Source organism: Silurus meridionalis, chromosome 1 (genome assembly GCF_014805685.1).
Source record: "Silurus meridionalis isolate SWU-2019-XX chromosome 1, ASM1480568v1, whole genome shotgun sequence".
Classification (NCBI taxonomy): domain Eukaryota; kingdom Metazoa; phylum Chordata; class Actinopteri; order Siluriformes; family Siluridae; genus Silurus; species Silurus meridionalis.
The window spans coordinates 22,696,556-22,723,080 of record NC_060884.1 but is presented as its reverse complement, the minus strand read 5'-3'; the positions used below and the strand labels follow the sequence as shown (position 1 = coordinate 22,723,080).

Here is a 26,525-nt window from a genome sequence, read left to right as displayed (position 1 = left end):
TTTGACTTGTGCCAGTAGTTTAGAGAATGTAGCGTGACCATAGATTACTAGGGTTATAAGATTACACCTCCTACCCCCAAATAATTCCCCAATGCATGCACAGTTTCCTTTGTTTGTAAAAAATTGTGTTCAGAGTTATTTAAAACATTGCATCACTTTTTGTCCTAAATGGGTTTTTAGCTTCTGAATTAAACACTGAGCACTTAGTCCACATGCCCATTTTATATTCTTTTATTTTAAACTATAGTTTAAAATCTAGTCAGATCTGTGCTTTTTCTTTTTCACTTTTCAAAAACAACATTCCAGCTACAGTGCTGTGAAAAAGTGTTTGCATTTCAGAAAAAGAACATCATACCAACAGTAAAATATGGTGGTGGTAGTGTAAGGGTTGGGGCTGTTTTGCTGCTTCAGGACCTGGAAGACTTGCTGTGATAAATGTAACCATGAATTCTGCTGTTTACCAAAAAATCATGAAGGAGAATGTCCGGCCATCTGTTCGTGACCCAAGCTGAAGCGAACTTGGGTTCTGCAGCAGGACAATGATCCAAAATACACCAGCAAGTCCACCTCTGAATGGCTGAAGAAAAATGACCTTAAAAAGGCGTGATTGAAAACCTTACAATGTGGATGAATTACAACAATTCTGCATAGATGAGTGGAGGAAAAATTACTCCACGGCGCTGTAACAGACTCATTGCAAGTTATCGCAAACGCTTGATTGCAGTTGTTGCTGCTAAGAGTGGCCAAACCAGTTATTAGGTTTAGGGGGCGAACACTTTTTTACACAGGGCCATGTAGTTTTAGATTATGTTTTCCCTCAACAATAAAAACCTTAAATTAAAAACTGCATGTTGTGTTCACTTGTATTACCTTTTACTAATATTTAAATTTGTTTGATGATCTGGAACCTTAAAGTGTGACGAACGTAAAAAAATTTGAAATCGGGAAGGGGGCAAACACTTTTTCACACCACTGTATATGTTCTGCTTATTTATAGTCAGGGAAGTAATGGAGTTTCACTGAATTTTACTGGGAAGCTGTCTCTGTTTGTCTCACAAACTGTATAGCTGAGCACCCACGCTCTCCTTCATGAGAATGAATAAAAAATGCGAGATACATGTCCATATGAATACTACACAATTATTACTGTAACATCAGGTCAAAGTTTTTACAAACAAATAAAATTGACAGAAATGTAAATTGGTTTACAATTTACTAAAATTCAGAGAATAAAGAGTTAGAATTCAAGAAATTTTAAAATCATTAGTGGAGAACTACATGAATTCCTGCTCATGCTAAACTTTAGCTACACTTATATGGCAAGTCTAGAGTTCCAAGTAACCAAAAAAGTGACAAGTGCAATCACATACTGTGCAAATACAGCAAGTGAATCAGCGCATGCCTTCTACAAGTTAGAATACATCATCAACTCGACTGATCAAGCAATAATGACTCATTAAGCAAGAGTTTGCTCAGCCAAATCAGGTGTGCTTCTGGTTGGAATGAAATTCTGGACCTACACCAGCCATGTTGGACAACATCGGACTTTGGCTAAAACCCAATTCAAGTGCAACAAGAGGGGAAATAGACAAACAACAAAGCCAGAAGCATCTTATATCATTCCACACACAGGCTATTATAGCAGTGTTATCAACACATATACCACAGTTTGAATGGTTTAGGCTCAGGGTAAGGGTTGAAAGAAAGCCAATAATACTATTCTCAATCAATATTCACATTTCATATTCAATTCCATGTGAGACAGGCTAGGTGATGCTCGGCTGCTTGCACCAGGTTGGTACTGCTGACACGTAGCCATCAGGGCAGCAGGCAGACGCTCCATCCTGTCCAGAAATTAAATGAATCACTGTGACTCAATCTGCTTTGCCTTTTCCACCACAGGACTGCTTTTCCAATGCCAGAGGGCATCTGCCTTGTGGTTGAGACGTATGACCCCAGCCTCCTGCTCCTCCCCCTCCAGGTTCCGAGGTTGAAGACTGAGGGATGCTTGCTGTCCTTTCCAGAAATTGTTGGTGACATACCAGTGTATAAACCTTAGGAGAGGAAAAAAGGAAAATAATGTCAGAAAATAACTGAAGGAACTTTACCTAACATAAATGACAGAAAACAATAGGGGGCATATAAAAGATTTTAAATGCAGTGTTTAATAAAAGCAAAGAAAGGAAAATATACTCTTCTTAAACATTAGTACACCTCTTTTCTATATGGCTTCATGTAAAAAAGTTTCCTCAAACACTCCATGGAGATTTTGATCAGGCCGATCGAGCTGAAGGAGCTTTTTTTCTTTTGGAAAGCAGATCTGTTTGAAATGCTACACACACTGTCACCATGACACATTTAATTGGTTAAAATAATTAAAGAAAATGGAAGGTGTTTGAGATAATAAGAAAAGTATCAAATTGAAACTGAATCTGATTGAAATACATTTTAAGGTGAGGTGTTCATTTATGAGGTGATATTAAAGTGTAAACTTTGAACTTAGCACGTTTCCCCTACAAAGGCAAACACTTGGAAAAATATTACTTTGTTAAAAATTATTATATGCACACTTGGAAGTGTCAGTCATATTTAACTAATATTTATATGAATCCTATTTATTTGCATGTATTGTATATGTATTTATATGTCATATCTCATGATTTTAGTTCCATTAGCAAACAACATACTGTAGCAATTAGAACATTACAGAGTCATTGTTTTTAGTAATTAGAAAGTATTAATTAATTAGGTGGCATATTTGTAATTGTCACGCCGCTTGCCTTTGTGTGAGAGATGGTGTTCCCTGGCAAAGGCTTCAAAGTTGTGCAAAAACAAACAAAACAAAAAAGCTTGTGCCTTGTATTTTTATATATTTATTTACTTAATTAAACATAGATGCTATTTAAGGCTTTTAGAATTACCACAGATATGATATGTTTGGTTGATCACAAACAATTGACACATTTCTCTGATCAGGAAAAATATTAAAATAATGTATAATAGTCAATAGTAGTAACTCTCATGTAACACTGTGTAGAAATGTAGTTACTTTCTCACATCTGAGCACTATATATATATATATATATATATATATATATATATATATATATATATATATATATATATATATATATATATATATATATATAGGTGAATATAGCAAGTTGATTTACAAAGCAACAATCTAAGCAGACTAAATGATGATGATACATGATATAATAATGAAAAGGCAGATAAGAATTAAAATGACATAAGAAAAGAAGTGCATTAAATACATGAAAAACAGAAAAAAGCACAGCTTTGTATCTTCATAACACCACACATTTAGGCATAGGCTAAAGAGAAATAAGTTTGCTGATTTGATCAATTTATTATGTAAATTAAGTATCAGTTATAGTAATAATGTCAACTGAATAGGCAATGTATGGTAGAAGCACAGATGGATTCTTTACTAGTTTTATTATCCTTATTCTCTTTTGAAATCTTAAATGATATTTTCTTTGCTCTCTCAGTTTTTTTTTCGGTCTCTCACCCTCAGCTGGTCCAGTGCACTAGTGAGGTCATGTACAGACTTGCCATGTCATCAGTTATAGTGACACGTGTCACCTTGGTGTCTCATGAGGGCACTGATATCGAAGTATTTTTCAGATCGAGATACAACAGTCATTCACTTTGGCAATCAAGAACATCTTTGGTTTTAGAGAGCTGGGCCAATACCTGTTGCCAGGCAACCTGAAACAAAGAAATAGAGATGTAGAGATGGAGGGGTGTCATTTGGACGTGATCGCTCTTAGGTTACAGTTCAATCTGAGCACTCTGATGAAGCATTTACCCCCAGCAGGACACACACTGATGGGGAAAGAACACCATGGCACCTTATTGAGCAATGACTATCCAGTGGATGTTCTCGGTCATAGAGGTGCAGTGGCTTGTGACAATTGATTCTCACTTGATTAAGTAAGACATTTTCTGATACTACTGAAGAGCGTTCAACAGTGACATGGCGTCACATTTTTGGGTTCAAAAATATTCTTCTCTGCCACTGGAATGTGTTTTTATACCACTAATAGTAAACGTCCATATAAAAACACATTAAAAGACTTTCTACAGAGCAGATCATCAAAATACAAAGTCTTCAGAAGAGGGTGCCAATTGACAGAAATTTCTCACATTTCTGGTTGGAAAGTGTTTGCCGAAGTAAACAGCCAATATAATCGGAATCACCGACCAAATCAGGCAATGTTCTGAAGTTATTTTTAAGCTGTTATTTGCAGCTATCTGGTCTGATCGTGCAGTTCTGTAATGAAGGTCTGCAGGGACAAAGCAGAACTCCATTTGTGCTGAATTGAAAAACACATTTCGTGTTCTTAACGGTAACCAAGCTGTCAGCAGATAAGGAAGTTCACAGTATCGCCTCGCTGGTAATCCATCTTGCCATCTCACCATCGCTCCCCTTGTATTTTCTTTTTCCAAACAGCTTTAAAATATGGCTCAGGGCCTTTGCCCGAATGCCACTCCTGATGATTTCTCTAAATGTTTCTGCCTTAAAAGATTTGAACGAAAAGAAAACTAAAGTAGACACATGGAACAGTGGGATATGTTGTGTTAAAAGTCAAATTTCAAGTGCCTCATACTGTAAGTTTTTATGTACTTCTGTGTGCAATACTATAAACAGTTAATTTACTACTACATATGTTTTTTTTCTCAAGTGTGAACATATATATAGGTAATGTACAGGGCACAATTATTTCAGATTAAAATGTAAGGATTCACATAAAAGGCAATATTTTTCCAAGTTTAATATGACACTTAAGCATGTCTTTCTTTTGTTCAATAACTCCTGCAAGCCTGAACTGGATTCACTTTGACAGCAAACCTTGTGCATGCAGCATTCCGTCTCTAGTGATCTTTTGTGTTATGACCTCACACATGCAAGATGCTTGTTGACTTCTTGTTTTTTCCCCCTATATGTGTCATACAAAATTGTTTACAACGGGTTGTTCAGCCTTCATATCCTGCACTGTTTACACAAACTCAAGTAGCATTATCAAACAGCAGCTGTGATGGCACTTGATGTGGCAGAACATCCAAGACTGGAAAGCATAGAATAGGAGATGCCTGACTCCCTGACGAAAGAAGACAGAAAACTGCCAAGGGATGTTCATTGTGCATTACCAGCAAGTCCAGTGACATTTGTCAGGGTCGAGATCTCTTTGCAACTGCCATCATCGGTGTTTCATCCCTCTTTGCATCCCCCCCCCTTTTTTTTTCCACACTGTCACAGTGAGTCGAGACTTACAAAGAAGAGCTCTTAAACCCCACACCCACTCCCCTTTCCCTACCCATCCCAACTGAGCAGCATTCCAGTGCACACTGTCATTGCCCAGAGCTTGGAATATCTCATTATGCCGCATGAGATTTATTAAAATAGATTATGAAAATGTTAATTAACTCATTAATTACATTATTTAAGCAGCAGTGACAGATAAGGCGGTGAGCATTATTGCGTGTGTGTGTGGGGGGTGTAAATGAAACAAGAAGAAGGCAATGATGTGGAGCATCTGTGGGCATTGGGGTCTAGAACGGATGTTGTTGTAAAAGAACTGATTGCTGATGAGATGCACTAATAAGGGGCTATTGGTGCTCATACATTTTAACCTGGAATCATGCTGCCCTCTATATGGCTTACTTCTAACACTAGGAAAAACCAAAACACTTAGACAGTACACTTTCTGCAAATAACGTCAGCAACAATGGAAAAACTTGAGAAGCAAAAATTCACCTCAGGCAGTCATAAATGTAAAGCCTTAAAAATGGGTATAATTGACAATTTTTGTAGAATATTTATCAATCACCAGATTCTAGAAGATGCCTTTATATATATTTTTTATAATTTTTAATATTTGTACCTGGCACAGGTCCTGTAATAGGTAAATAAACATGAATAGTGTGGACCAATTAGTACATGGTGGCAGCTACTGTATACTTGCATAATAGTCATCTTTCTAAATTATGGATTAAATCAGAGTTCTTGGCTTCTTAAAAATGTATGCTTTCTGATAGGGACGATTTTTAAAGGATTCCATGTAGGACCTTTAAAGGTTCAGTTTGCAATGTGCAGAAGTGAGAGACAGCATAAAAGTACAAAAACTCATCATGTGCTTTATTTTAGCCAAATCTGAGAAGCATTGTCAAAAGCAAGTTAAAAACCGGCATGAAGTATAAATTACAGTAGAAGTAATTACAGTACAGATCTTATTAAAGATTAGAAAATTAGACTCAGGAAAAAAACTACTACAATAAAAATATAAAAAAATCAATGAGTTAAAGAAAAGGTGGAAACAACAAGGTAATATGACATCACAGGGGCAACAATAGGACTAGAACAGAAACAAAGGTACAATGGCAATGTAATCCTAATCCCATATCGTAAGTATCCAAAACAAAACTATGGAAAAATAAGAATGAGCATGTGACACATCAATGGGACTGAAGAACCCTTGTTTTGGAAGGCATGATTTTGGAAAAAATATATAAGGTTTACATTCTGTATAAGATTGTAAGTTCTGTATAAAGTTTCAAATGATAGAAGAATCCAAACAAGCTGATTTGTCTGTCCTCAGAAAGCTGGCCATATTACACTATCGTTAGTTAGAGGTAAAATCTATGATTGCCCTTATCAACTAGAAACAAGGTAAGTTTTAACAGTAGAGTTTCTAACAGAATGATCACAAGGCCTAAGGATGTCTGTCTCTTGGTTATTTAGTGATAACAAGACAACAGTTATACTACACACAAGTCTAAAGACCAAAACAACACTACCACTGTCTAACTTGTGGCAGTGTTAAAGATAAAGGAGATTTTGCTAGAACATGCTCATTAAGGAAAAAGTGGGGACACAATATCAGTGAGGGGAGCGAATAAAAGATATCTCCAAAGTTTAACAGCCACAATTTTAATATCTCCCGCCTAGAGACAAAAGCTGTGCTCTATTGTATTTTCCTCAATTAATAACCTGCCACAATAAATTAATAGGCATCTCCACTTCCTAAAAGAAACTGAATAAGAATACACAGCATGGAAAGGTCAGGAGGGAAGCTGTTTTCGTGTTTTCTCTTAAATGCTTGTCTGCGAGCACTTTTCCAAAGGTTAAGACGTCATAAGCATGGAAGGATGCTGTGCTAAGGAAGAGGGGTGGTGCATGTGTGTCACAATGATTGAGACACGCTGTGACAATGGGCAGTACAGCACAGGAAAGCTTGCCTGGCCGATACCTGACAAAGCTTCCTTTCTTGGGTTCACAAAAGCTCAAATAAACACTTAGAAAAGTAAAAAATCCTAGTAGGCAGAGAGAGGAACCAGAATTTTACCATGGCTTGGTGAATACATGATTAAATCTATTTACATGGCATATATTTCTCACAACATAGTATTTGAGTTTTAAGGATCTAACCTCTCCATTTTCTTTTTCAAATACATTGTGTTTTAAAAGCTTGTCAAAAGGTTATAGGGTAGTGTAAGTGAAGACTGGGATTCTACAGGATGTAACACAAACATTATGTGAACAGTTTTAACATCCATGCATTCCATTCTAATTGAGGTTAATCATGAACCAGAGTGATGTAGCTCACAAATTCAAAATTTTGAGAAAATGCTGACAGCACTGATATCTTTACCTTTTTGGGATTCTGGGGCCATAATGGTAAGGTTTGTATTGTATTGTTTAAAGGGAAATGATCAAACAATTCATTGCCACCAAAGCAGTAATACAGATCAGCTCAATATGCAAAAGTTACACCTGTATGATACATGGTGTGCCAAAAGGAAAATTACCTGACTTTTAAATTATTTTGTTACTGGCCTATCTATCTATCTATCTATCTATCTATCTATCTATCTATCTATCTATCTATCTATCTATCTATCTATCTATCTATCTATCTATCTATCTATTATATAGATGCATATTCACATAAATGATAAAATACTCATCCTTTTGTTTTCTACTATCCAACAAGACCAACATTCATGTGCTCACAGAAAAAAAAAACCATCTAGGCACAAAGCCAAGGTAACAAAAAATTGACTTTCCTTCAGAGTGAATTTTATTTGCTCTTGGTCTGACTGTTGTTTTAACTGAAAAAGCAGAATGACTATTGCCATGTCAAGATGGTCAAGAATTAAAATGCTGAAAATAAACTGTATATTTTTGGCACCTATGCCAATGTAAGTATGTATGTATGTATGTAGGGCAAATGTAAGTATATATTAGAAAGGCAAAATGATTTAGGAAGTTTTGATGACCTACTTTTGACCTAGGTCTCTCTCACACTCCATTTTTTGGTTTTATTAAGGTAATCAAATCAGAACTTCAGGAGAGGTTTTGCTGATTCCACACAGGATTTTCACCTTACTAGATTTTTGCATGGTAATCTAAAAGTCAGGTGTAATAATAGAGTACAGTAATTCTGCGTTTATCGCGAGATTCGAACCGCGGTAAAGCGGGGGATCACTGTAAATATCTATCTAGTTTGAATGTCTTTTGTTTTCTTCAAGTGTGAGTGACATTTTTACCTTTTGTTTATTTTTTCAGAAAGAGAAAAGACCACATTCTTCTCTTATTTTTACTTTTGCCTGAGAATTTTAAGTTTCTAAAATCCTTAGTGTTAAAGTTTTTATGAAAGAATTCAACAAAAAAACTTAATTAACTTTGAAGATTCCAAGTTAATTTATTTATTGAAGTCTTCTACCACCTGATGTTTTTTTAGTTGGGCAAATTAATTTTCATTCTGCACCGACTTGTCACATTCAAAACACCACATATTGTACATTGGCAGCCATGTGAAGACATCAACTAATTCCAATGTTCACATGGACAAGGAGGGAAAAACATATTTACTTGCATGTAAATAACTCCCTTGCGATTAATTAGGAGAGGTGAAATAAGCTTTTTACACACACTATAGTGGCTGTTAATTTGCATCAAGTGTCTCTGGGGAACAATGCATCAGATAGTACTCACTACACTCCGTCAAACAAGCAGCACATACAGAGCAAACAGAACTGTATGCAACGAGGACTGTGATATATGTTCCTTCATAGTTGGTTCTAATTAACCATGTAACTGTAATGTTGTACCACAAAAACACTGCCTATGGGAGGTATTGGGTCATAGGCCTCCCCCCACCCCACACAAGCTTCTGCATGTGAGTGTCTGTGTATTCTGTGTGCTTAGCCATGACACATTCTCAGACTTTGCTATCACTTGCTCATGAGGTTACACTCTGCCTGTGAGTGAAGATCAAGATCAATTTTGAGACATTGGGATGGAAAAAAACAAACAGTGATCTCATTTAGTGTAAACCTCCCCAAAGTCAAATGTTTTTAGCAATATGTTCTCATCTGATCAAAATTAAAACCTACTTCCTGGTAACATGACTCATTCAAAATAACTAACTAAATAAATATGTTTCGTAATTCACTGAGAGTTTATGTAAAAAATTATTTTGTATTTATAGTGATCCTGCAGTCAAATACATCTTACTTTGCATTTACTTCAGTAGCATCTCATCATTGAAACAAAGAAACAAGCAAAGAAAAAAAAAAAACAGGACAAAAGTATTAGGACATTTGACTTTTCCAGCCATATGTGATTATTTTTCAAATTGTTATCACAAAGTTGGAGGCATGAATTTTCCCTCAATTTGTACTAAGAGATCCAAACCTTTTCCAATTTGACAATGCCCCTGTGTGCAAAGCCTCATGAAGATATGGTTTTGGAGTGCTCTCCTGCTATAGAGCTGCTATAGAGCTCTGACCTCAATCCTATTAAACAGATTTGGGATGAATCTGAACGCTGACTGCACCCCAGGCCTTCTCACCTCACCTGACTTTACTAACACCTTTGTAGCTGAGTGAATCTCCACAAAACTTCACAAGCACATTAAAATCTTAGTCAGGTGTCCACATTATTTTTTCATATAGTGTATATATATTACAGGTTTAACAGTACACAAATTCATACCAAAATTCCAAATTCAACTCAGGAAAGTATTAAGTGGTGGACCACAAGTTTGCTTATTTATTGTTTTTATTATTATTATTACATTTGAAAGCATACACAACAATGCCAGGGGTATATAAAAAAATAGAGTTAGCGCAGTAACTGTACCGGAAATAAGATTTGCACATGCATGAAAACGCTAAAAATCCATAGCTCTAGCTTTAGCCATTAACCAGGAAGTGGCTAGCAGCTAATGGATTATTTACTATTTCATGTCCAGCTTCAGGAAGTTCTCTTAAAAGAAAAAAATCCTGACAATTCCACATATCGCAGTAGTGAATAAATGAAGGACGAGAGGAATTAAGACATTTGTTAATGTATGCTGAAATAAGTAGAACAGTCAAGTACACGCTAATATATGTGTTATGTGAAATAACATTAGAATTTGAATATATAATTGTAATGAATTATCATAGATTTATTTGCACTGAAGTGGGAATGGGCTCAAGGCATTACAGAATATACTTTAATGTCTTTCATGGGCATGCTTTCTTTATAGATGAGAACAATATTAACCAAACATTAGTAAATTTATTTGGCAACTAAAATAATCAAATAATACTGTTATATGTACCTAAATCTTGCAAACATAATGGCTTTATGACCTATGTTAGGTACATCAAGTTGTGTGCACAATTAGCACACAAAAAAAATATTAAATTGAATAAATGAAAAATACAATACAAGGATGTTTTAGATGTGTTAAAAACAAAAATAACAACAACAACAAAAAAAAGAACATAAAATGAATATAAAACCAATGTTTTGCTCTGCAAAAATCTGCCAACCTTGTAGGCATTCTCTTCACACAGGTAAGATGAATAATTTAAATAAGACACACAGACAATCAGTTAAGTTCCTGTGTTTCCAACTTTGAATACTTTCTGTGCAAGAACTGAGTAACTTACATTATTACTTGAGTCGTAAAATGTTGAAAAAGTCCCAAGGTAATTTTATTGTGAGTTTTGCTGATGGTTTAGGCTTGAATTTGTCCCTGCTAGGAAGTCTTCTTCTTCTTCTTCTTTCGGCTGCTCCCATTAGGGGTCGCCACAGCGGATCATCCGTCTCCATACCACCCTGTCCTCTACATCTGCCTCTTTCAAACCAACTACCTGCATGTCTTCCCTCACCACATCCATGAACCTCCTCCTTGGCCTTCCTCTTTTCCTCCTACCTGGTGGCTCCATCCTCAGCATTCTCCTACCAATATAACTCATGTCCCTCCTCTGCACATGTCCAAACCATCTCAATCTCGCCTCCTCACCTTGTCACCAAAACATCCTACATGCGCTGTCCTCTAATAAACTCATTTCTAATCTTGTCCATCCTCGCCACTCCCAACGAAAACCTCAACATCTTCAGCTCTGCTACCTCCAGCTCCACCTCCTGTCTTTTACTCAATGCCACTGTCTCTAATCCATACAACATCGCAGGTCTCACCACAGTCCTATAAACTTTCCTTTCATTCTTGCAGATACCCTACTATCACAAATCACTCCTGTCACTCTTCTCCACCCACTCCACCCTGCCTGCACTCTTTTCTTTACTTCTAACACACTCTCCATTACTTTGCACTGTTGACCCCAGGTACCTGAACCTCCACCTTCTCCACCTCTTTCCCTGCAACCGCATCACTCCACTGCCCTCCCTCTCATTCACACACATGTACTCTGTCTTACTCCTACTGACTTTCATTCCCTTCTCTCCAGCGCATATCTCCACCTCTCCAGGCTCTTCTCAACCTGCTCCCTACTCACCACAAATCACAATATCATCTGCAAACATCATAGTCCAGGGAGACTCCTGTCTGACCTCGTCCGTCAACCTGTCCATCACCACTGCAAACAGGAAAGGGCTCAGGGCCGAACCTTGATGCAGTCCAACCTTCACCCTGAACCAGTCTGTCTTTCCTACTGCACACTTCACTGCCGTCACACTGTCCTCATACATGTCCTGCACCACCCTCACATACTTCTCTGACACACCTGACTTCCTCATACAATACCACAACTCCTCTCTTGGCACTCTGTCGCACGCTATCTCTAAATCCACAAATACACAATGCAATTCCTTCTGTCCTTCTCTATACTTCTCCATCAACATCCTCAAAGCAAATAATGCGTCTGTGGTGCTCTTCCTCGGCATGAAACCATACTGTTGCTCACAGATGGTCACCTCTTCTCTCAGCCTGGCTTCCACTACTCTTTCCCATAACTTCATGGTGTGACTGATCAACTTAATTCCCCTGTAGTTACTGCAGGTCTGCACATCTCCTTATTCTTAAAGATCGGTACCAGCACACTCCTTCTCCATTCCTCAGGCATCTTCTCACCTTCCAAAATCCTGTTAAACAATCTGGTTAAAAACTCACTGCCATCTCTCCTAAACATCTCACGCTTCTACCGGTATGTCATCTGGTCCAACCGACTTTCCATTCTTCATCCTCTTAATCGCTGCTCTCACTTCCTCCTTACTAATCCTATCTACATCCTGCTTCACCAACTCCACATCATCCAACCTTCTCTCTCTGATTTTCCTCATTCATCAGCTGCTCAAAATACTCCCTCCACCTTCTCAACACACTCTCCTCACTAGTCAACACATTTCCTCTCCATCCTTTATTGCTCTAACTTGCAGTACATCCTTCCAGCTCGGTCCCTCTGCCTGGCCAATCGGTATAAATCCTTTTCTCCTTCCTTAGTGTCCAACCTCTCATACAGCTCCTCATATGCCTTTTCCTTGGCTTTCGCCACATCCCTTTTTACCTGCTGCCGCATCTCCTTGTACTCCTGCCTACTTTTCTCATCACTCTGTCTATCCCACTTCTGTTTTGCCAACCTCTTTCTCCTTATGCTCTCCTGCACTTCCTCATTCCACCACCACGTCTCCTTGTCTTGCTTTCTATTTCCAGATGTCACACCAAGTACTTTTCTAGCTGCCTCCTCATCACTCCTGCAGTAGTTGCCCAATCATCCAGCACCTCTTCACCACCACCGAGCCCCTGTCTGACCTCTTCCCTGAACCTCACACTACACTCTTCCTCCTTCAGTTTCCACCATCTTATTCTTCTTCAGTCCTCACTCTTATCCTCTTCTTCTTTACCTCCAAAACCATCCTACAGACCACCATCCGATGCTGTCTAGCTACACTGTCCCCTGCCAACACCTTACAGTCTCCAATCTCCTTCAGGTTGCATCTCCTGCATAGCACATAGTCCACCTGTGTGCACCTTCCTCCACTCTTATACGTCACCCTATGATCCTATGTGTTCACCACTGCTATTTCCATCCTTTTAGCAAAATCTACCACCATCTGCCCTTCCACATTCCTCTCCTTAAAACCATACCTACCCATCACCTCCTCATCACCTCTGTTCCTTCACCTACATGCCCATTAAAGTCTGCCCCAATCACCAATCGTTCTTTCCTAGGTACACCATCGACCGCTTCATCTAATTCACTCCAGAATCTTTCCTTCTCCTCCATCTCACAGCCAACTTGTGGAGCATAGGCACTGATGACATTTATCATCATCCCTTCAACTTCCACCTTCACGATCATCACCCTATCAGAAACCCTCTTCACCTCCACTACACTCTTACTGTACTCTTCCTTCAGAATCACCCCTACACCATTTCTCTTCCATCCACACCATGATAAAACAGTTTAAACCCACCTCCAATGTTCCTGGCCTTACTCCCTTTCCACTTGGTCTCCTGAACACACAACATATCTACCTTTCTCCTCTCCATCATATCAGCTACCTCTCCCTTTACCCGTCATAGTACCAACATTTAAAGTACCAACCCTAACCTCTACTCTCCTACACTTCTCCTTTCCCTGCCGTCTCTGTAGACGTCTTCCTCCTCTCCTTCTCCTCCTTCGGCCAACAGTAGCCCAATTTCCACCGGTACCCTGTCGGCTAACGATACCTGTGGCGGTCGTTGTTAACCCGGGCCTCGACCGATCCGGTATGAAATTCTCATTTGTGATCCGCATATTTGATTTGGCACATGTTTTACGCTGGATGCCCTTCCTAACGCAACCCTCCCCATTTACCCGGGCTTGGGACCGGCACTAAGAGTGCACTGGCTTGTGCCTCCCTAATGGCTGGGTTGTCCCTGCTAGGAAGTAAACACTGGATATCTGGTAATCAGAGCCTATAACCTTACATACATTACATGCTTTAGGATTATCTATTGTATCAGAATAAACGTAATTACTCATTTTGTTCTCTGGTTGCTTTATTTTTCTCTCATGAGTAGTTTTAAACAAGGCTAGTGCTATGCAATGCTTATTATTCAAAAGTCCTCACTGATGACATTAGACTTTGGCTGAAAACTGCAAAGTAATGTCAGGCCTCCTGCAGGTCTTCTGCACTAAAATTGCAAAGCATGCTGGACACTTCTTTGCACAACAATATCCTTAGTACTCTACTTGGCCTGAAACCCATCGTAGGCAATTACAAAATGAAGTCACTTCTAAATTGAATGTGCTATAACCCATGCACATTTCGCTTTGCCCCTGGAGGTAGATCTGTATACTGATTTACAAGTCCTCCTTGACCACAACATTGCACAATCATGTATCTGCAGCTATTTAAAGTGTTGCTTAAACATAAACCAATTTCCTGACGTAAAATTACAGCTCACTAATGTGAGCACAATGAGGGCTAGAACAGCAGCAGATTAGCAGCACAGCCATGATATTAATTACCAGCTCATAAGGTACATTCTTTATCCAAAGAAAATGTTTAATAGGAGAATTTTGCCTTAATTACAAACAGCCCCCATGTTTGTTTTCTCATAAACACTAAAACAAGTTGAGAGCAGTGGAAAAAATAAACAAAAAACACGCACACACAAACCTACATGTCAAATTTTAATTTCCCCTGTTAGCAGGGAAGGACACCCCAGGGTGATTTTGTATTTGTATTACTATTTGTGTAAAGATCAACTTTTACATTGAACAAGTCGAACAACATTCTGTTTCCATCATGAACATGTCGAGCAGTTGATCATGTTTACACAGAGAATTTAATGCATTATTTACAAGTCGGAGGCTAATAAAAGCAGACTGCTCATTTGCTAATGATGCAGAGCACCCGAAGCGTTATTCCAATTACTTATATTGCAAAAGACTTAAAACCAACAAGAGAGGCAGGGTGTGTGTATGTACCCAATTTTCAGTTTCATTGAAATGATTCGGAGATTACTTTATTTTTTTGCACAGATATGTGTTTCTGTGAAAAACTTAACTGCATATTAGAATCGGTAACTTGGAGTTTGTCATTATAAAAAGTCACCCTGAACATGCACACTGAAACTGAGAATTAGGAAAAGGCCATTTTCTGCAAAACTATCAAGCACAACATCTTATTTTAAATCATTATATGTTGTGAGAGTAATTTGGTGTTAAAATTGAATCCATTGATGGATTTATTCTCTGAAGAAACCAATGAACCAGATAATTTCTTCAAATTCCTTAAAAAACAACAACAAAAAAAAACTGTTCACAGGGAAAAAAAATCAAGCAATATAACTGCTCTCATAATGATGTATTAAAAATAAAAAAGTATATTACAAAATGTATAAATATTTGTATGCAAACGTGCAAAATAACATTCACTGTCCACTAGTTGTACTAGTTATATAGTTTATGTTGTACATAAACAAAAGGAACATGCGCATGTTTAAAAACGGCCTAATTTTTTATATATATATATATATATATATATATATATATATATATATATATATATATATATATATATATATACATTCAACATTCTAGCTGATAGACAGGTGTTCAAATACTTATTTGCAGCTGTATCATACAAATAAATAGTTTAAAAATCATATATTGTGATTTCTGGATTTTGTTTTTTAGATTATGTCTCTCACAGTGGACATGCACCTTCGATGACATGTCCACTGTGAGAGACATAATCTAAAAACAAAATCCAGAAATCACAATATATGATTTTTAAACTATTTATTTGTATGATACAGCTGCAAATAAGTATTTGAACACCTGTCTATCAGCTAGAATTCTGACCCTCAAAAACCTGTTAGTCTGCCTTTAAAATGTCCACCTCCACTACATTTATTATCCTAAATTAGGATATAAAATTTTACGTATTTTAATATATAAACTGTACACGTGTTAATACCGAAATTGTTCGGCACAGGGCTTTCGGTTTAGTACCGCTTAACTTCCGATTTTTAGGACAATCTAGTGATATTAATCTGCGTTTGCTTTAAGAATTTCACTTAAAAGGAGAAAATTATGTAAATTCCATATATTAAGGCAGTGAACGAATAAAGGATGGAAGGAATAAAGAGGTTTGTTAAAGTATGATGAAATAAGTAGAACAGTTAAGTGGTAAGTTATGTATTATATATTTCTGTAACTCTCTCTTTCTGTAATGCTGCGCGTTGTTATATTGCGTTTTTGCATAGTATTGATGGTTTCTATAATCGCGATGTGACAGTGGTTGTATTATGAGGGATGGATTAAGTCGAGTAAGTCCCCACTGAAGGCCCAGGTACCAAATTCCGGACTATTAAGCGCATCCAGATATAAGCCACACCCACTGAATTTGACAAAGATTTTTATTTTGAACATAAATATGCCGCACCTGTCTGTAAGCCGCAGGTGTCTACATTTAAACTAATGAACTTTACACAGGCTTCAATGAAAGACAGTGTCTGTTACACGGCTTGTATCTAAACAATAGCCTTCTAAGAAAGTCATTGTTCACTGTCTTCCTCCTTCCTTTCACAACAATTTCTCTCGGGAGTTTTTCTTTTGGCATCGTCGTGTGTTTAAAAATCACCATCGGTGACACTTTTCTCCCGATGCAGTGCAGCTCAGAACACAGGTATAGTGTGTTATTTCATGCCCGGTTGTTTTCAGCGTGACGAATGATTCGCATTTTCTGTAGACAGTCCGAGTGAGCGGCAGGTCACAATGATCCCAAACTTTGAAACCTTTATTTCGGTTTTTTTGGCCTGAATCCCATGGAAGCTTGTTTCCACCACATAAAAAAAAGGTTTGCCTAATTTCTTGCAAAAGTTTATTTCTCATAATTCTGACTTTTTTTTCCACAGATTTATTTCTCATAAACATCCGTGAGAGTATGGAGCAGGTGGAGAAGAGAGGTGGAGATATGCGCTGAAGATAAGAGGAATGAACGTCAGTAGGAGTAAGACAGAGTACATGTGTGTGAATAAAAGGGAGGGCAGTGGAGTGGTGCGGTTGCAGGGAGAAGGAGAGGAGAAGGTGGAGGAGTTCAGGTACCCCGGGTCAACAGTGCAAAGTAATTGAGAGTGTGTTAGAGAATTGAAGAAAGGAGTGCAGGCAGGGTGGAGTGGGTGTAGAAGAGTGGCAGGAGTGATTTGTGAGAGAACGGTATCTGCGAGAGTGAAAGGGAAAGTTTATAGGACTGTGGTGAGACCTGCGATGTTGTATGGATTAGAGACCATGGCATTGAGTAAAAGACCGGAGGTGAAGCTGGAGGTAGCAGAGCTGAAGATGTTGAGGTTTTCATTAGGAGTGATGAGGATTAGAAATTAGTTTATTAGAGGGACAGCACATGTAGGACGTTTTGGAGACAAGGTGAGGGAGGCGAGATTGGGATGGTTTGGACATGTGCAGAGGAGGGACATGGTGTATATCGGTAGAAGAATACTGAGGATGGAGCCACCAGGAAGGAGGAAAAGAGGAAGACCAAGGAGGAGGTTTATGGATGTGGTGCGGAAAGACATGCAGGTAGTTGGGTTGAAAGAGGCAGATGGAGAGGACAGAGGGGTATGGAGATGGATGATGTGCTGTGGTGACCCCTAATGGGAGAAGCCTAAAGAAGAAGAAGAAGAATTCTCCTAAACATCCAACATTTCTGGTGCATCCACTGGTAACCATGTTGTGGGGATGAAGTTTGAAGCTGTTTTGTATGAAAAAGGCTCTTTTTCTTCATCTGTCTTAATCCATCTCCTACATAGCCGATTGTTCTCTCCAGGGCTCAGAGGCTTAGTCTGATACTATGCAATTCTACTGATTGTAGCCTATTTTATTTTTAATGTGCACAGATTTCTGGCAATAAAGAGTGGGGATGCGGGTTGATTGGCTAAAAAAGTTGGAATGGACAGGGGGGTATGTCGAATTAGGCAAACTGAATCTTCTCCTCGCCCCTGCTGTTATCTCCCTGTTCCTTCATTTTTTTCATTCTACAGCGCATTTTGTGGTTACATGTCCAGAGTGCTCCAGAGTTTAGCAGGTGGTGCGTCAGTAATAATGGTCCGTGGGGAAACACTGCTCTCTGTGTAGTTAAAAAATGCTATGTGTGTAGTTAAAAGGTCTAAATGACGCATTGAGGCAAATGATTTGCCCCAATAAATATTTTTTGTATTCTAATTACTTAAGTCCTCAAGAAAACAATTTAGTCCTATATTCCAGTCATACACAGTGCAATACCCAGTGAAAGGAAACAACATTCACCCAGGACTAAGGTGCTACATACAGTAAGACAACATAAATTAACAAAAAAGAACACAAAACCACAAATCTCAAAACTAACTACATAAAGTATACATGTGCAACATTTAGTGCAATAGGAGAATGCTTTGCACCAGTCTGTTAACCTGCACTTCAGTTGCTGGCTGATGACACTTTGGTGCTGGACTGCTGACACTTTGGTGCTGGACAGGTGGTGTTGTTAAACCGTGTAGCAGATTTGTTTGCTGCAAATTTTGTGTTTATGTCGGGGATTACATTTTTACAGTTTTCTCTAGCTCATATCCCTTAGATAATATAAAATTATTGTTTTAAGATCCTGTATTCTCTACTTTGCGTCGGCTCAGTTTCTCTTTTTTCTTTTATTTTGGAGGATCGCTTTATTCCCTGTTTTAAAGCAGTGTGTGTTTGAAACTGCGAACAAACACTACAGTAAACACATTATGGTACGTAATTTCTCTGATATGGCTATCATCCAGCTCATTCAGTGGGTGAAGTGTGACATGTATAGTCAGTCTTTCTCTGTCACTACCGATAATTTTATTTGTGTGAAGTGTGAGTTAGTTAGCTCTCTAAAGGAGAAGATCCTAGCATTAGAGGAGCTCATCAGGTTTGCACTTCTCAGTGAAGCACCCGTTGTGATGCAGCTTACAGCAGGTTCTGGTCGCTGAACTGCTGGATGTCCGAGTGGTGCTCCGAAAACAATGTGGGCTTCAGAGATAATTAGAGCAATTTTGCGGGCAAGGCTGGCCTGTTAAGGTGGGACAGTAAACATCCCACTCGGGATGGTGCTGCTCTCATTTCTTGTAGTATAGGTCATAGTCTCAGAACAGCACTAGTTAACCAGTGACTGTCCAGAGCCAAGTAGGGAGCAGACAAACAGGCAACTGAACATCTGCTTACTGCACGGGGTTGTCACTCAGGGTCCACCAAATTCAGACTGTGTCTGTCTCCTGAGAGAAATCAAAATGCAAAAATTCTTAAAAAGTCTTAGTCTGACCCCACAGAGCTCAACTGGGCCACTGAATGTCTAGAATCAATGTTCCGTTACACGCTAGATGATGTAGCTCCCCTTAAAAACAAAATGTTCATGGAGAAAAAAAAGCACTGTGGTAAAATGATCATACACGCTCCTTATAAAAGACCACTCTGAAATTAGAAAGTAAATGGCGTCAAAAACAAATTGACAGCATTTCAAATAGCACGGAAGGAGAACCTCCCGATTTATAGAAAAGCTCTTAGTGCTGCTATAGCAGATACGCATATTTCTTTACCCTCATAGAAAATAACAAACATAATTCTAGATTTTTATTCAGTACAGTAGCAGAAATAACAGGAAATAAAAGCACTGCACTAACATGCACACAATCAATAGGTAGTAATGATTTCAGAACTTTTTCAATAATAAAGTTGATAACATCACGCAAAAAATCCAGACGATTAATATAAATCAAAACTATTTTATAAGTAACCCTGTAGATAGCACTCAATTACAAAGTTTTACTCCTATTCAAGAGAATGAATTAATTTAATTTATTTCCACATCAAAAACATCAACCTGTATTTTTGATCCCTTGCCTACAAGTTTATTCGAAAAGATAATTTAAAAAGAACCGTATTATTTTTCAATTAATCTCTTTTAACAGTAATGGCTGTGTACCTAAATCCTTCAAACTAGTAGTTATCAACCTATTTATTTAAGAAACCTGTCTTTGACCCTTGTCAGCTGTCCAACTATAGGCAAATATCAAACCTCGCCTTTATCTCCAAGATTTTAGATTTTAAAGTTTGTAGCGCAGCAGTTATGATCACATCTACTTAGGAATAAAAAATGTTAAATGTATGAGTCAGGATTTAGGCCTCATCAGAGTACAGAGACTGTGCTAGTTAAACTGGGGAAAGTTGTAGCTTATTGGTTAAGGCATTAGACTCTGGATCAGAAGGTCATAGCTTCAAATCCCAGAACCATTAACCTGCTACTGCTGGTCCCTGTAAATGTAAATGTGGTAAATGACCTGTGATTGGCCTCTGATCAGGGTTTTGTCTCCTTACTTGTTTTGCTCAACCTTAGTGCAACTTTTGACAGCATTGATCATACTATCTTTCTTGCTAGACTAGAGAATGTTGTTGGAATAAAAAGAACAGCTCTCTCCTGGCTTAGATCTTATCTGACTGATTGCTATCAGTTTGTTTATGTAAATAGTGAGTTCTCCACACTCTGAGGTAAAGTTTGGTGTTCCGCAAGGACCTGTCTTAGACCCACTGCTTTTCTCTTTATATATGCTGCCTCTGGGTGAACCTATTCATAAACATGGTATTTGCATCTATTGCTATGCTAATGATACACAGTTGGATGTTTCAGCAAAGCCAGATGAGAGGGATCAGCTTAAAAATGTTGAGTGTGCAAAGAACATTAGACAGTGAATGCTTTATATCCTTCTGCTCAACTCAGATAAGATGGAAGTACTTTTACTAGGACCACATGCAGCTAGAAGTAAACTGTTAGATTATGTAGCTTCTCTGGATAGTGTTTCTGTTTTAGTGTTACAGCAGTTAAAGACCTTGGTGTAATTATTGACCCTAGTCTGTCCTTTGATGCTCATTTGAATAACATTACCAGGATTGCCTTCTTTCAACTTAGAAAAATTGCTAAAATTAGAAATCTGATGTTTCAGTTGCAGAAAAACTAGTTCATGCTATTGTTACATCTAGATTAGACTACTGTAATGCTTTAGTGACAGGGTAAGTGCATAAATAAGCTTCAGTTACTTCAGAATTCAGCAGAGTCCTTACTAGATCTAGAAAATATGACACATCAACCGTGTTTTAATCAGTCTACACTGGCTCCCAATTAAAATTTTGCATTGATTATAAAATACTACTCACTAACGTAGAAAGCACTTAATGGTCTCACGCCACAATATATGAGTTAACTTCTGTACCATTATGATCCCCCTGCCTTCATCTACCAAAAGCTGCAGGCTATTTGTTGGTACCTCAAATAATGAAGACTACAGCTGGGGACAGATCTTTCTCTTTTAAAGTCCAACAGTTATGGAACAGCCTTCCAATTAGTGTTGGGGACTCAGGCACAGTCTTAGTGTTTAAGTCGAGGCAAAAAAAAAAAAAAAAAATTTAGTCAAGCCTTTTATCGTTAGATTTTTCGTAGGTAAGGGAGCAGATCTGGACGAATCACAGATATAGAGTGTTCGGTGAAGTGGGATATTTTATGCTGTAGTCCCCTTACTTCCACGCATTCACTCAGGTTTCTTGATGGTGGTGTGGTGGGCCATCTCTTACCCCAGAGATCCCTAATGTTTGTGTTTCCTCCTGGTTCTCCCTTTTAGTTATGCTGCCATAGTGAGTCTTGCCAGAGTCTCCAACTGCACAATGTCCTTAACGTTTATACAACAATAAGGATATTTAATATAGACAAACTTCCACTTAAAAAGAACATTCTTATTCATTATTTTTCACCACATTATCTGTGTAAAGCTGCTTTAAGACAATATTCATTGTTAAAAATGCTATACAAATTAATAAATATACAGTTAATTGAACTGAATGGAACTTCATCGCTGTATGCTGACTCTTCATTCTTGCGGATGAGACCGATCATGGTCGTGATGTTGGCAAATCTGATAGTGGTTCATCCTGTGCATTGCTCATGAGTCAGCAATGTGAAAAGCAGTGGACTGAGCACACAGCCCTGTGGTGCCCGAGTGCTTAGTGGGATTGTGTTGGAGGTGCTGTTCATGAGCCAGACTGCCTAAGGTCCAGTTACAGAGGGAGGTGCTCCGGCCCAACAGCTTCCCAATTAGATGTTGATGAATAATAGTGTTGAATGCTGAACTGAAGTCTATGAACAGCATTCATATGTATGAGTCCTCATTTTCCACGTGAATAGGGGCTAGGTGGAGTGTGGTGGAGATATGCAAACTGCAGTGGGTCCAGTAAGTGGGGCAACAACATGCTGAGCCTCTTAAAGTGCTTCATGATGATAGGAGTGAGTGCAATGGGAAAGTAGCTGTTGAGGCAAAACACAGATGACTCCTTTGACATGGGGTCATGGTAGTTATCAGTGGGGTGGGACACGATGCAAGGTCAGATTATTCTGTCAGGGATCTTGCAGGTGAGTCTGGGTGAGTGAAGACTGGGTAAGTGAGTACCTAAATGCAGGACACTGAGCAATGGGGCAAGGAAAAAAAACAGTTCAAAAAAACAGTCCAGAGCCTGAAACACAGGCAAACAGGGCGGTGCATAGACAAAACCAAAAACAGTCCAAGATTCAGAGAGGCTGCAAACAGAGCAACATAGGCAAAGCAAAAACAAAAACCGAAAACCAGTCCAGAGTCCAAACCAGAAGCAGAGCAGAATAGGGGTCAGGAACAGGAACAGGATCAGGAGCAGGTGCAGGTGCAGGCGGGGTGGCAAGAATAATCTCAGTGCCTAGGGAGGTGGTAAAATAATCTGGCCCCAAGATAAAGTCTTGGGTGTCCTTCAACACCGGGAGGTGTGGGAAAAACAGCAAAATGGCCACCGACCCGGAAGGGCACTGCTTAGAGAGATGTTAACTCTGCTTTGAACTTTCCTAACATTAGCCATGGAGAGACAAAGCAAAAGAAGGCATTTTTATGAGCTTTGAATAAAGCAACTGCTCAGTACTGTTAATAAAGAAGCTGTTCAGTAATAAATAAGCTGTTCAGTACATCTGGAAGGGAGCCATCACTTTTGCAGACAGATAATGATGTCCTGTAGTTCCCCTCTCTGATGGCCCAGCACAGTTTGGCCATTGGTTTTCATAGGGCCGCCTTGTCGCTCACACCTCCGCAGTTATCCAAGGTTTCTGATTGGGGCATAAGCTGATGTTCTTTGGGACAGTGACATCAATGGACATGCTGATGTACTTGGTCACTGATAATGTTTACTCCTCCAAGTTGGTGTAGTCATCATTGGTTGCAACCTCCCTGAACATGTCCCAGTCAGTATATTTAAAACAATCCCGGAGAGAGGCTTCTGCTAGCCAGGATTTTTTGTCTGCTTCAGAACTAATTTAGAATGCCTGATGAGTGGAGTGTATGCTAGGATTAACATAACAGAGATGCGGTCTGAGGAACTGAGGTAAGGGTGAGGCTTTATCTGGTATGCACCAGGAATGTTTGTGTACAACATGTAGAGTGTTTTCCCCTTTTGTTCCAAAGTCCACATGCTGTTGGAATTTCGGGAGCACAGTCCTGAGATTTGCATGGTTGAAATATTTGGAAACAAATAACTCTGTCAGGGTGTTCTGCAGATAAATTATAGTCCGTAGAGTACACAGAGTGCCTCCTTAGCTTTAGCAGTAGGTGGAATGTACACTCAGAGTACTATAACGGTGGTGAATTCCTAGGGTAAATAAAATGGTTTGCATCTGACAATCACAAACTTCACCAGTGATTAGCAGTGGGTGAAAATAAGGTCAAAATGGAGTGCTTGCACAATTCCATATTTGCTGTAAACATATAGGCCGATGCTATGAGCCTTACTTTATAGAGCTGCATTTCTGTCAAAACGAAATGAGGCTAGCCCATCCAGCTGAATGGCAGCATCCGGAAATCTATCAGCATTCTTTTGCTAAAATATGAGATATAATCCTTCCCTGAAAAAAACTTGTCATTTGGATTGTAGCATACAGTATGTTGCGCTAAACCTGTATATACCTTTTAGCATTGATTGTGCCTTTCCAGATGTGCAAGCTGCTCATTCCATATGCACTAATGCACCTCGATACCATCAGAGATGCAGGCATTTGAATTGAGCACTGATAACAACAGATGATCCTTTTACTCCTTAGTCTGAAGGATTTCCCCCCAAAAAATTGAAATTTCAAACTGGTCTGACCAAAAACAATTTTCCAATTTGCCTCAGTTCATTTGATAAGCTTTGGCTCAAAGAAGACAGTGAACACTACAAATGTATATATTAGTTGACTGATGTGTACAATGAATGATATCCTTTTGTAATCATTCTACCAGAGTTTCAGTTTGGCTCCGGTTTTTATCATTTTTGACTAGGGATGGTAACTACAGTCTATTTTGTGGTGATTTGAACCTTCTTTCCAACAGAAAGGAAATCTCTAAACCTTGTATAAGACCTGACACACTCATGAGAACTTCTATCTTACTCAGAGCATTGAGCCGGTTAACTGCCTAATATGGGAATCTTAATATAGCCCTTGTCCCCTCATTACCTCAGCACAATTCTCATTAAACAGAGTGTCCATGCATGGCCACATGGGAAAAGTATTAGAGGAATTTTTTTTTTTTTTTACTTTTTTCCACAGTGTAACACTGCTTCCCTTGCTCTTTAAAACACATCTGTGAAGTGAGCAGATCAATTTATCTTAATGTTTTTACATTTAAGATAACTTTTTACAGCCTTCTCGACATGGTTCTTTTCTACACTGTAAGGAAAAGGTCATCGTTTGGAATGTTGGTTTTGTATAGATGAATACCATTGGGATGAATTGGAACACTAATTATGCACCAGACTTTCTAGCTTAACATTAGTGTCCAAACTTACTCATAGTCTTGTGGCTGAATGAGCACAAATACCAACATCTACAGAAGTGGAATGCCTTCCTAGAAGAACGGAGTCTATTATCCCAGTGAAGCAGAGACTAAATTTGGAATAGGATGTTCAGCAAGTGCATTTAGGTCTGGTGTTCACACAGTCGGCCATGTACATTTATATAGACTTTGCTGCTCTCTTACTAGACCACATTTTTATGCTTCCTTCAGTCTTCCAATGCTGCCTACTGATTTCAAATGTATATCTTGTTGCCTGCTATTGAGCTCTTCTGAACCTTTGCTTCACACCACACACCTCATAATATCCTGTAAACAGCACGCTTGCCCGAATAATGACATCTCAATCACGTAGTAGGTTAAATTTCTATTTCAAATGCCACATTACACTGGAAAATGCAGAAGAAATTGTTATGCATGAAAATTGGTGCCACAGAATCACAGAGGTTGAAATAGGAAAGAAAAAAATAAAGGGAGATCAATACAGCTTTTAATTTTACCCCTCATTGATTATGTCAATAGCGCACACACCTTTCACAACTGGCAGAAATAGCGACTCATATTTCTGGTGGCGATGTGGCTGTAATGACTTGTCTGTGAGTGTGACGTGTATTCCTGGAAGGAAAATTAATATCTGTTCCGTTTTGGACAAAGAATTATTGTATAAATATGAAGCCTAGACATTTGATGCTTTTAAAATCATAATCATACTCACACTCACACCATCCCCCCCCCCCCTCTCTCTCTCTCTCTTTCTCTCTCTCCCTCTCTCTTTTTCTCACATGCATACATACACTTACACACACAGAGGGTCTGCGGGGTGTGTATTTCAAAGTGCTTTCGTTTCCTTGTGGTTGGCTCATTGCTTTGGTGATTGCAATGGCGAAAGCAGCGAGGTAAACTGAGCCGTTGAGAGGAAAGGGTGTTTATTGAAATCTAATGAAATTCAGCTCAACTTAATCAAACTTTAGCAAATACTTCAAGCAGCAGGGGTCTGTAATGAATACAGCACACAAGCACACAAAAATACATGCACACACACACGCACACGGTCAAGAGATTGTTAAAAAAAAACATTTTGAAAAGCCTAGAATCACATGTGCACGCATGAGCGCACACACACACACACACACACACACACACACACACACACACACACACATGCCTTATACAAGGACCTTCCTTTGACATGATTATTAATGTAGCTAATTAATTCTATTCCTACACCAACATCTCACCCTTACCTTAACCTCAGGGAACAAAAAACTTTTTGCCACATTCAGACTTTTTTTTTTTTATTTAAGTATAAAACAAATTATTGCAAAAGGCTGCTTTCTTGTCCTTACAAGGACAAAATGATCTGCTGACTAACAGATCAACCAA

At 38.7% G+C, this 26,525-nt stretch overlaps 1 protein-coding gene across 3 annotated transcripts in view; it reads right to left on the bottom strand.

The window, feature by feature from the left end:
* Nucleotides 1-515: 515 nt before the first annotated feature.
* The window catches only part of LOC124390770, a 134,863-nt gene continuing 108,853 nt past the window's right edge, over nucleotides 516-26,525 (bottom strand). For 2 of the 3 annotated variants that reach the window (XM_046856770.1, XM_046856777.1), the window contains exon 5: nucleotides 516-2,054. In XM_046856770.1, the coding sequence (XP_046712726.1) occupies nucleotides 1,865-2,054 (190 nt within the window). In that variant the 3' untranslated portion in view covers nucleotides 516-1,864. Of the gene's footprint in view, nucleotides 2,055-3,244; nucleotides 3,733-26,525 lie in introns of those variants that run through there. The other variant, XM_046856786.1, reaches the window with a different exon arrangement.